Here is a 12,200-nt window from a genome sequence, read left to right as displayed (position 1 = left end):
CAGCAAGTAAATGCCTTTAACATAGACCTTAACACTACTTCATATTTTATTAAGAAATCATGGTTTTCTGTGCCCGTATCGAACCTTTTCTGTAACTCTTTTTTCTTTTTAATTTATAATTGTCTACCGGTCTAGTTTCAATCAGTAAATTTATAATTGATGTTACTAATATATTGCATGCGGTGTTTACCTTAAATTAATTGTGCATTAAGTTATTACCACTATGGCTGTATGTATACTGTGTAAGCATCAATGTAACAATTTCTGGTAAACCAAATAAAATAAATAAATAAATAAATAAATAAATCATCACAGCAGCACCATTTAAAGGTGATTAAAACCCCTTGAAACATTTCAGTTTTCACTCTACATCTTCTAATTTGTTGAATAAAATATACAAGTATGAAAATAAAAAAGCGTTTATTTACATGGATTATCTTAACAAAATAAAATCGTAATAAATAAGGAAAATATTTGCTATTTAACTTAATTCTAATTAAATTACACTATCGTTAACGTAACAGCATCTGTAGTGCGTAGCCAAGTAGTACGAGGAATAAGCTGCTCTTGACTAAGAATGACGAACTCGGTTCGTCACAGTCGTCGTTTTGTTCGACAGATATGAAGTACCTTTCGTTGAGCTCCTGGCGTTCGTTGATGTTGTTGTTGATGGCTGAAGTGGCGTCGGATGAAAGCTCACGGTTGCGACTCAGCTTGAATACGACCACTGGAAAATACGGAGTCATTAATGGGTAGGTTCTAAGAGACTTAGGTATATTAGGATCTAAAGCAAGGTAGTAAGATTCAAAACAACGTGTAAGGTATCGGTATACTACTCGTATCTATATCGCCACTTGTGTTTCCGCAGCAAAATGTTTCATTGCTGACGATAGAAAAACGCCAGCTGCAATGTTTCCCAAATCAAATCCGCGTGGCCCTTCACCACGCGATTAGGATTGGTGCAGTCATAGTAGGTTTGGTCACACTTAGGCGTAGAATCAGGTAGTAGTAAAGTAAAATCAGGCAGGTAGATACGCAGATAGCATATTTGGTCAGTCAGTGGCGTCATTGTTTCCATCATAATACCTACTCGTAGTATGCGCAAAAAATTAAAGATTAAGATTACTTACCAACTCTCTCGAACGAGTTGATGTTCTCACAAGTGTACGCCAGCGAGTACGATACGTAGTCTGTCTCCAGGATGTACAGGTTTGTGACTGATGTAACTGAAAGGAAAAACAAACATTAATTATCAATTTTCTAGATATTGTCGCTATTGGTAGCGACAGAGGCGGACGGGAAATTCCTAAGTGTTAATTTGGACGTTTAATGCCCGTTTTCACCATCAATCCCTAATTTTTAAGTGACCCCTATGGTAACAATTAACAGGAATTTTGTTTACATAGGGGTCACTTAAAAATTAGGGATTGATGGTGAAAATGGGCATATGTCTCCCTTTAGGAGATTCCCATGGTTTCCATTCTATCCTCGGGAAATATTTGGCTTTCTCTTCCCCCTCATCTCATAGGTTTCTGAAAAAGTCTTCCACCAATCTTACTACGTCTTCAGGTCTGAGATGTGAGTCTGTATTTTACCCGACTGCGCCAGAAGGAGGGTTATTTTATTTTTGCAGATGCCATCCCCAGAAGATTTATCCTAGACAGCACGTGCCGCGTGGTTTCTTTCCACAAGCATTGCTAATTCTGATTAATTTCGTTGCGGGTCCAATGACAGTTTAACTTTCCCCGGAAAACTTGACCTTCACTGGTTGGGTTTTTATTGGCGGTCAAGCTGTAGATCCTGGCTACACAGGAGTAGCAGCGGTGGGAACGAGAGGTGGGAATAGTCCCGTAAGCATTGCTGATCACACTGTTCGGTGTGTTAGCCCATCAATGAAAAAAATAAATGTCCGATTGACTGATTGAGAGTTATAGATGACCCACGCTGAACTGTCCCACCAAACTCAATGACAGGGGGGCGCTACCATCGTTAAACTATATGGTTTCCAAAATGGCAAAAATCGGAACCAGCGATCCGATATTGACTGTGGCGCCCCGCTGTCAATGTCATGGATAGGCCAGTTCAGTATTTTGGAACTATAGCTCACCGTTCGAGTCAGGTCCAGACAGCGTCACTTGTAGCTGAGCGTTGCCGACTACCGCAGCGTGTCCTTCGATGGCCTGCAGCTCATCATCATACACCTCCCAGTTGAGCACCGTGACGTTGCCGCTTCCTTCGAGCGTGTATCGCGCGCCGATACAGGTGCTCGCAGCCCGGACTTCGGGGTACGGGTACCTTTCGATCTGGTACCAATTGCCGGTGTACTGGGGAAAGAAAATTGATCTTTAATGCCTTTATGATTACTTAATGCCGCTTTTATAGGTGCTTGTGTTAAGAGTTGGTTCATCAAAATTCATTTACATCGACATCTTGAATCAGCAGCTCCAAAGTGTGACACAGCTGTGACACATGCAGGAAGAACCAATAGATTATGGATTTTTGCAATGATTACCTAGTCTACAGAGGTCTACGGCAGTCAAGTTCTTTTCTAAAACAATCGTGCTTAAGTACCTAATCGACAAGAGTGTATTGCTCCTAACTCCTCTTGGAGTATGAACTACCTACGAGAGTACTTACTGGCATTGCTAAATAAAAGAAAAACATTAGGTACCTACTGGACACATTAGGTAGGTCTTCGTGACTAGAATAAAAGTGAACTTACACCACTGATGTCGAAGTCAGGCTGCACAGCAATGTTCTGGTCGCACTGGCCAGGCAGGACGACGCTGGTGCCAGTAGCCGCGGGGTAATGGAAGCAAGCGTCGTCGGTCTGGTTGGCCAGCTGGTAGAACTGCGAGTACAGGAGCTGATTGTCCTCGATGACGGTCGCCATTGCGGTTTGCGCGGCGTCCGACAAAGAGCGCGTTTTGCTGAGCTTGGCGCTCCATACTGGAAGGGAAGTGAGGGTTAAGTTGTGGAGTGAAAGGTTTTTGATGACAACGCTGCTGCCCATTAAATGCGTTTGTTCCCGTTGAGTCATACCATTTTGTGTAACACTGTTACCCATTGGTAAAAAAATTACCGATAGTAACACTGTTACTCAATGCAACATTTTTTCTTTCCTGTGTTCCCGTTAAACAAAACACTGTGTTCCCGTTAAGTAACACCATTCTTGTGTAAAACATACTCAATACTTTATTGCATTTATTTACATGTTTATTTTACTTTTTTAAAACAATATTAGACCTTCGTGGTAAGCTATGGTATGCTTGTGTTACGAGCGGGCCCACCACAAAATATAGTCGAGCGGCGCGCGGCAGGGTTTGAAATTTTGAACCCGCGATACCTCGTCTATTGTAGCGGCTTCAAATGGATTGTGGGAGACATTCAATGATGCTAGGGAGATTATATGGGAATTTTTTTCAAAAGCTCGTGATGATCATTGACATTTTTTGATAAAATATAAATACCTTTTTTTATTAGGTTTAAGAAATGCAATTCGTATAAACTTACCTTTGACATATTCATCATCTTCCTTGTCAGGCATGCACGTGAACACCAGGGCGTAGTTGTCGTAATCAGTGTCCAGAACCCACATTTCTGAAAAAGAATATTTTGATTTATCAGACACACTAGCTTTCCGCCCGCGGCTTCGCCCGCGTGGAATTTTGTCTGTCACAGAAAAACTTTATCGCGCGCGTCCCTGTTTCAAAAACCGGGATAAAAACTATCCTATGTTCTTTCCCGGGACTCAAACTATCTCTATGCCAAATTTCATCAAAATCGGTTGCGAGGTTTAAGCGGGAAAGCGTAACAGACAGACAGACAGACAGAGTTACTTTCGCATTTATAATATTAGTTGGGATTCAAAACATTTACTTAAGTGAGTACGAATCCTTTAAAAACAGCAAAATATTTTAGTGTTATAGAAGACCGAGTTTTAACCCTTTAAGAATACATGGGAGAACTGCAACTAACCACTAAAGTAAACTTTTTGAGGCGGAAAAACTGGTATCGGTTTTAGCCACCCTAGTACAGTCAGCGTCACATGCACTTAGTTCATGACACCCAAAATGGCCAATAAGATGACAACACAACTTGGTTGTGTTGCGAACTTTTTCACTACTTTGAATAAGAATAAGAACACTATTCAGCATAGAAAAAAAATACAGTACATAATATTAAAGTATAAACTATGCTGAAGTGGCGTCCGCTCAGCTATCTACAGGGTGGAAACGATAAGTGATCTCATTCGATTATTTCTAAACTACACAAGATATCGACAATCTGATTACTGATCCTGAAAGTGCTTCACGAGCTCTTTCAAACGATATCAGTAATAGGTTACAGAATTAACTGGATCTATCCATAAATTCAATGTTTTTAGCCTCCATACTAAATGTATGCCGCTATGCTAGCCACTCAATATTAGAAGTGTTATTTTTTTTCATTTTAAATAATAAACACTTGAAATTAAATCGTAAATTGCATTCTGATTTAAAATTATTAATGGAAAACATTGGCTTTAGGCTTTACTTGCTATAATATTATCAAGACATGAGTGCCATGACTGTGGCAGTACTAATTGTAAGGAAGTTGGAAACATTGAATTTTCGGATAGATTAAGTTTATTTTATAACTTATTATTGGTACCGTTGGATAGAGCTCGTGAAGCACTTTCAGGATCAGTAACCAGTTTTTCGATATCTTGTATAGTTTTTAATATTATGTGGTTTTACTAAATGTATGGAGGCTGGAAACATTGAATTTCAGATAGATCCAGTTTATTTTGTAACCTATTATTGGTACCGTTGGATAGAGCTCGTGAAGCACTTTCAGGATCAGTAACTAGTTTTTGGATATCTTGTATAGTTTAGAAATAATCGAGTGAGATCACTTATCGTTTCCACCCTGTATATTCGCGACATAGCAAGCGCCATGTCGAGAAGCAAGCTGGTTGTCAGCGGGAATCAGTGACAACTTTGGGTGTCACGAACTATTTGACGCTGACTGTAATTATAGTTTTTTTTTAATAGTGGTGACGAAATTGTTTAATATTTCGAGATGATGTTCTCAAAACCTCTAAGAATACACGCAAGAAGTGCAAACTGACCATCGATAACGCCGTTGGAGGATGTCGTGGTCAGTCTTCCGTCGGAGTCCGCCACGACAGTGCCGGTGGTGACCATTCCGAACAGGTCGAAGACGCCAGTGCTGGTGTACCTCACTGTGGTACCGTCGGCTTCGTAGCGGACGCTCGCGCATTCGCCACGGTCCTCGTCTGCTGGGTACGCCTCGATCTCGTGCCACCAGCCCAGGTACTGAGGAGTGAAGATATTGTTTATTTAGGCTATGTTCACATGTAACGCGCGTTAACGCAGGTCAACGCGGAATTACATTTATAAAGAGTTCACATGACAAGCGCTAACGCGCGTTGCGAGGAGCTCGTCAGTCTGTTTCGATAGAGCTTAGAAAATGGACGTGGAAGATGCTATTGCGATGGAAGCGCACGCTCATCTGAACAGTAAGAATAAGAATAAATTTATTAGGTACTGTATAAAAACTTAGCCTAAACACGTACAAGTTTGGTTTCAATAAAATTAAGGTTAGTGTGCGAAAGTAATTAATGATACCTAAACTAACCAAAATTTATTGCCTGTACCTATCTTAGGTATCTGTTTAAAATAAGATTATCAAACTCAAAATAAGTAGGTTACATTTACTGCTATACTTAACTACTCACTTACTAAGACAGTCAACGGGCGTTAAATAGCTGATCGCCTGCGTCTAGAGACTTTTTCTCTGAGCACCGCGTTAACGCTCGCCGACGCGCGCTCATGTGATCAGTTGTATGTAAATACTACGATGTCTAGTCGCGCGATTTGAAAACGCGCGTTAAAATTTTGCCATCTGAACATAGCCTTAAGGTAAACCAAGATGACCTCATAAAGTAGCGGGAAGGCGCTGGATGCAGGCCACCACCAACCATTGTGGAAATCATTGGATGCCTGTGTTAGGCAGTGGACGTCCTATGGCTGAAAATGATGACAAATGATGACGATGAAGATGACTTTACTATCGAAGTGGACATTCTGATTTGTAGGATAAAGGCAGCAGGACCACGTGGCCAGAGGGGACCACGACCACTTTGCATAAATGACAGAGATGTTTTATTTATCAAATCAATACTGATTTGGGCGGCTTCCTTCATGAGTGCACTGAGTTGACCATCAACTGGGAAAGATGGTGAGATATCACAACTCATGACCATCTCATCAAGACGATTGAGACGAAGAAGAATGGCATTGCTATGACATCAGACTCGCCAAATGCTTAGTGCATAGAATATGATAGGATACTAGACACTAGCTATTTTCAGTTGATTCTTAGACTTTATACTTAACCGTCTCATAAGATTCAATCATTAATTCAATCTGGCATAATACAGACGGCCCCGGCTAATATCGCGTGGCACAGTACAACAATCGAGCTAACTGCGCACCTAAATGGAATGCGACTCTCTCCCGCTCACCCGCATATATCTCCGCGTTCGCCCCGTCCGTACCAAAGCGTCGATGTGACGTCACGGCTGCCAGGTGCACAGTTGACTCGACCGTGTAGGTATATATCAGGCGGCTAATATCGTAATAATCTGGTGAAGGTCGCGGGAGGTGCCTGGATGCGGGCGGCGCAGGACCGGTCTTTGTGGAAATCGTTGGGGGAGGCCTTTGTCCAGCAGGACGTCTTTCGGCTGAAACGAACGAACGAATATCGTAATAATTCTCTCACCCTCTGCATATCAAAGTTCGCCATGCCAGTGACGTTGTCACACCGCGCGCGGAACCGCGGCGCGCGGTTGAGGTCCACAGAAGGCACGTAGAAGCATATCAGGCGGCTAATATCGTAATAATCTGGTGAAGGTCGCGGGAGGTGCCTGGATGCGGGCGGCGCAGGACCGGTCTTTGTGAAAATCGTTGGGGGAGGCCTTTGTCCAGCAGGACGTCTTTCGGCTGAAACGAACGAACGAATATCATAATAATTCTCTCACCCTCTGCATATCAAAGTTCGCCATGCCAGTGACGTTGTCACACCGCGCGCGGAACCTCGGCGCGCGGTTGAGGTCCACAGAAGGCACGTAGAAGCAGGTCTCCTCGCTCTGGTCTGTGTCGAAGTAATAGTCCTGGTTGAGGCCCTGTGTCGTCGCGATGAGCGCGTTGATGGCGACGTTCGATGCGTCGCTGAGGGTTCTGGTTCTGCTCAGCTTCCAGCTGGCCACTAGATTTGATAAATATTGAAAAAGGGTAAAACACTATTCGGCATTTGGATCTGTAAGTAGGTAGGTAATTAAATTCCACGTTAAATAGGTAGGTATAATGACGTTTTCAATTTTGAGTTTTGACTTCACTTTCATTATCTAATTATGTAGGTAAGTATGTGTTTATTGAAAACATTAGAATTAAAAATTAAATTTTACTTTAATTGGCTTTAAAGTTTGAAAGAAAAAAAAAATCTTTATAACAAAGCAATTTTTCTGATCTATTTAAAAATTATGAAGTTTTCTATTTAGATAGGAATTTTAGTTGTAAGTTAATAAAGTACCTTGTCTATCACCGTTGGTCAAGTTGCGGCAGTTGTAGAGAAGCGCATAGCTCGAGTAGTCTGTGTCGAGGACGGAGAGGGTGCCCACACGGTTGGCTCCTGTTGGGATAAAATAAGTTTACATAGGTTTCACGTCAAGGACAAATAGTGTCCATGCGATTGGCTCCTGTCAGGAATGAATAAGCCTCTCTAAATATTTTTATAGAGGAGGATTAGAGAAGAAGGTTGTTTCCATCAATACAAGCAATAATCTATACTTACCTATAATAAATCTGTAGAGAGGTCAATTCTGTACATGAAATATATTTTCAAAATAACTATCAGGGGGTGATTAGTGATCGATACTGATGCCAAAAATGCAATCAGTAAAATTTTTGCCTGTCTGTCTGTATGTTCCTTATAGAAACAAAAACTACTCGACGGATTTTAACGAAACTTGGTACAATTATTCTTTATACTCCTGGGCAGGTTATAGTATACTTAGGAATTCCTACGGGAATGGGAATTAGCGGGAAAATCCTTTTGTATGAAAAATCTAAACCGCTTAAGTTAGACGCTTGAAATTTGGCATGCAGGTACCTTAGTAAATCTAAAGCTTAGTTACAACAGGATATTGCAAAATTCCCACGGGAATGGGAGTTAGCGGGAAAAAACATTTGTATGAAAAAATCTAAACCGCGTAAGATAGATGAAGGGGGTAAAACGGATCCACGCGTACGAAGTCGCGGGCGGCCGTTAGTCTTACCTAAATTGACAGTAAGGGCTCCGCTGCCGTCAGATGACGAGATTGTGGCATATCCGCTGATTGAATTCAGCAGTCGGTCCATGACTTGGTAGTTGTAGACGTTGAAAGATGTGTCTGACAGCTCACTGTACCTAGCACGGTTGCATTTTCCCCGTTGGTTCGGTTGCGGGTACCTTTGCACTTCGTACCATTGGCCGAGGTACTGAAATAAAATAATAGATGAGTTAAAGATGTGAGTTGAAAGCTACGGCAATCGCGGAAACATGGAAATCTTTTGGAGATTATGGGGAAAAACGTTGTATTAGTGGGCCAGCCTTTAAAACAACACTAACGCCAGTGTTAGCAACACACGGACATAGCTTAGGTCATATAAATGTTGGCTGTTGCGACTGAAAAGTTCTCGAGTGGCGACAATACACTAGAAAACGTAGTGTGGGTAGGCCATCTGGGGTACCTACAGACGAATCTATCTAGTAAAGGTCGCGAAAAGCACTTGGGAGCGGGCAGAGCAGCACTGGTCTATGTAGAAATTTTTGGAAGAAGTTTGAAAATTGGAGGAAGTCTTTTAAACCATAAATTTGTCTAGTCACTATGTTGGTAGAAACAACGAACACTTTAGTTCGTTTACGGATCTCCTCCGAGCCGAGCATAGCCCTCTCCATAGCAAAGTGGGACGTCCAACAAGGTGGACCGACGCTGCGGCGCTGGACGCAGGCCGCTACCAACCGGGCTACATGGAAAGCGTTGGGGGAGTCCTATGTTCAGCTGTGGACGTCCTATGGCTGAGATGATGAACGAAAACTTACCATTTGAAGGTTGAAGTTAGCCACAGCCGGGATGTCAGGGCAGGGTCCAGGCAACTGGATGGCATTGGGGAGCGTGTCGAACACTGGGTAGTAGAAGCAGGCGTCGTTGTCCTGAGCTGTGGGCTCATAGTAGCTGCGATGGAGGTCCACCTCCTCACGGACTATGGCGTCGATGGTGGCGACTGCAGACGCAGACAGGCCGTCGGAGTTGCGGCTGAGTTTCCAACTGTACACTGGAGAAAGAAAAATCTTTGAACTTAGTAAGTATATTACAAGATACTTATAGCACAAGAATACTTGACTGAGCAAAAAAATTAAGGCTCATTCTTTTGCTCAAACCTTGGAGCGTTAATATACTCAAAAGCTCAAATAGAACAACGCGTCGGATCGTTGATCGGTGATACCTATACTTAAGTAGGTACTTAAACGTCATAAATGTATTTTAGTACCTGACCAATCGATGTAGGGCCAACAACGTCAAAATCTGAACAAAAGAACAGTTTTTCATGCGATCAGGCAGGTTGCAAGAACTACTTTGTAGTTTTCTCGACACGAAATTAGCTGTATACTGGATTTGAGAGTCGGAATTTTGTGAAAATTTTACTGGTAGTAAAGTACCTAACTAGGTAATGAATGCTTACCTTGTCTTGATGTATTGCTAAGGGTCCTGCATGCATACAGCAAGGCATACTCGGAGTAGTCGGTAGCGATGACGTACAAGTTGTTGTTGATGTTCACTGTGAAAGATTTTACATTCCATTTACAAGGCGATTTTGTAATTTTTTGGGTTTGATAAATTATAGGTAATTAATTAGGGGAGAAGAAGAACGATAGACGATGATCATTTATAAGCTATAGGATACTTAATTCATTGATATTCAAGTATTAACGGTTTGTTGGAACTTAGTCTACTAGACTTCTACGCGTTCAAGTTTCAAGGGCTACGGGACTATTCCCATCTCTCGTGCCCGCCGCTGCAACTCCTGTGTAGCCAAGAGCTACAGCTTGACCGCCAATAAAAACTGAACCAGTGAAGATCAAGTTTGTCCCGGGGGAAAGTTAAACTGTTATTGGACCCGCAACGAGATTGTTCTTCTGATTAATACGAGGAGTTCGAAGTTTCAAGGGTTCCAGTGAAATATCAAGAGGTCAGCAAGAAGTACCTTCTGCGTTGTTAATCGTGACAGCGATGACTCCGTTAGCGTTGGCCGTCGCGCTGCCTGTCATGGTCAGCTGGCTCTCGTTGAACACAATGGTATGTGTCAAGGTTGACGTGCCGCCGGTGCCGATGTCGAACTGGCTGGCTGCGCACGCGCCTGTTTGAAGCTCAGACGGGAATCGCTCCACTTCGTGCCAAGTTCCCGCGAACTGTGAAATTGAAAATAGTTTTTATTTTTTTGCTAAAGAGCATCTAAAAAAAATGAAACAGGTAATCGATTTGCTAAAGTGGAAGTCGAACACAAGATCTTTCGTTTGCCGAGCGACTGCTCTTCCTTCAAAAGGGTAATAGTAAATAGTAAATATCTTTCGACAATTTCACACAGTGCTATCTAGCCCCAAAGTAAGCAATTAATATGCTTGTAATTTCACGAAATAAGGTAAGTGCCCCCTACTTCGGTATATTAAGGCACTTAGGACTTTAACATTTTATTTAAAAATAACCAAGCATGATATCAGTATGAAAGCTTTTGTATGCTAAACTTTGGTCTTTTGACAGTAACTTAATACATAAATTATAGTTATATAGTTTGAACTTTTTTTAATATTAATTGTTCTGTGGACCTCTTGTTTGGATCCTGTTTCGTGATAAAATTTTGCTCTGATTTCAAGTTCGTGAACTCATGTCCCCTATTTCGGGATAAGGTTTTATGGATCGAGTTAGGACATTTTAATAATGATTAAGGGTTTAATAAATTTAAAACGAAAATAATACATTTAGAATAAATGAATTGTGTGAAATTGACGATATTACTTACCCGAAATATTTATGAGAAATAATGTGAGTCTAGCTAGGTAGGTACGTACCTACGTATAAAATTTTGATTTGTTAATTCTAACAATATGTGAAAATATTTATATAACCATTAGAAATGTGGAGGGGGGGGCTGCCCCCCCCTTCGTACCCAAGAAATTTTGATTTGTTATTTCTGACGATAAGTAAGTATGTGAAAATATTTATACAAGCCATTAGAATTGTGGAGGGGGGGGGGGGGGCGGCTGGCGCCCCCCTTCCCCCTAATCCCATCACTGGAGCTGCTTCAAGTGAGGGTAACCCCCCCTGAAAATAACCCCAGATACGCCAATGATTTATAATAAAAAGTAAGTAATTAATAAATTTTTTATCTAGTTAGGTAGGTCAATATTAAAAAAACTAAAAAATATGTCGATTTCTTTGATGGTATGTATCATAAAAGTACCTAACACTATACATTTATATATCACGAACTTGGAAAAAAGTTACATTAATACGGTTTCTTGTTTCGTGATATTGATTATTCCAAATTCCCCAAGCAAAATTCATGGATTTTTGTCAAATTGTGTCAATTAACTATTATCTATCCCATATATTACACAAATAAACAAAGATAAATAAAACAAATCGAATTAAAACCAAAATTGCACTGGTAGTACTTATGCTAATTTATCTTAAAATTGGTCATTTATGTGAACTTCAAACTCGTGTCATATAAATTCTAGTGAATGAAACATATACCGAATTTAGGTCATGAGAAACTTAAATAAATGCATTATTTGTTTCATAACTTACATTTAAATTATCATAAATAATTATTTAAAAACCAAGCATCAAAATGTTATCCATAATATCCTTGATTCGGTAGTGTCACGAAATAGGGGACACCCGAAAAATAATATGTACGCTATTTCGTGAGTCAATTAATCGCAATTTTAAAGGAATTCTACGTTTTCTTATAACTTTTTTCTAAGCCAAATCAATTGTCAAGGAACACATGAAACCACTATTACAAGTTTTATTCAAATGGGCGTTCCTTCGCCTTTCTATAAGCTTAAGAAGTTGGAGCGCTAACCTT

The 12,200-nt window shown here is 40.9% G+C and overlaps 1 protein-coding gene across 1 annotated transcript in view; it reads right to left on the bottom strand.

The window, feature by feature from the left end:
• Positions 1 to 401: 401 nt before the first annotated feature.
• The window catches only part of LOC135080516 (uncharacterized), a 39,872-nt gene continuing 28,073 nt past the window's right edge, over positions 402 to 12,200 (bottom strand). Inside the window, exons 38-49 of the mRNA XM_063975158.1 lie at positions 10,314 to 10,518; positions 9,792 to 9,887; positions 9,151 to 9,383; positions 8,345 to 8,546; positions 7,600 to 7,698; positions 7,049 to 7,275; positions 5,114 to 5,321; positions 3,514 to 3,600; positions 2,723 to 2,949; positions 2,108 to 2,324; positions 1,131 to 1,226; positions 402 to 727 (exon numbers count right to left, since the gene is read on the bottom strand). Coding sequence (XP_063831228.1) covers positions 513 to 727; positions 1,131 to 1,226; positions 2,108 to 2,324; positions 2,723 to 2,949; positions 3,514 to 3,600; positions 5,114 to 5,321; positions 7,049 to 7,275; positions 7,600 to 7,698; positions 8,345 to 8,546; positions 9,151 to 9,383; positions 9,792 to 9,887; positions 10,314 to 10,518 — 2,112 coding nt within the window. The 3' untranslated portion in view covers positions 402 to 512. The remainder of the gene's footprint in view (positions 728 to 1,130; positions 1,227 to 2,107; positions 2,325 to 2,722; positions 2,950 to 3,513; positions 3,601 to 5,113; positions 5,322 to 7,048; positions 7,276 to 7,599; positions 7,699 to 8,344; positions 8,547 to 9,150; positions 9,384 to 9,791; positions 9,888 to 10,313; positions 10,519 to 12,200) is intronic.

This window comes from Ostrinia nubilalis, chromosome 18 (assembly GCF_963855985.1).
Source record: "Ostrinia nubilalis chromosome 18, ilOstNubi1.1, whole genome shotgun sequence".
In the NCBI taxonomy this organism is placed as follows: domain Eukaryota; kingdom Metazoa; phylum Arthropoda; class Insecta; order Lepidoptera; family Crambidae; genus Ostrinia; species Ostrinia nubilalis.
The sequence above is the reverse complement of the archived record's forward strand: the minus strand, read 5'-3'. Positions and strand labels throughout refer to the sequence as shown.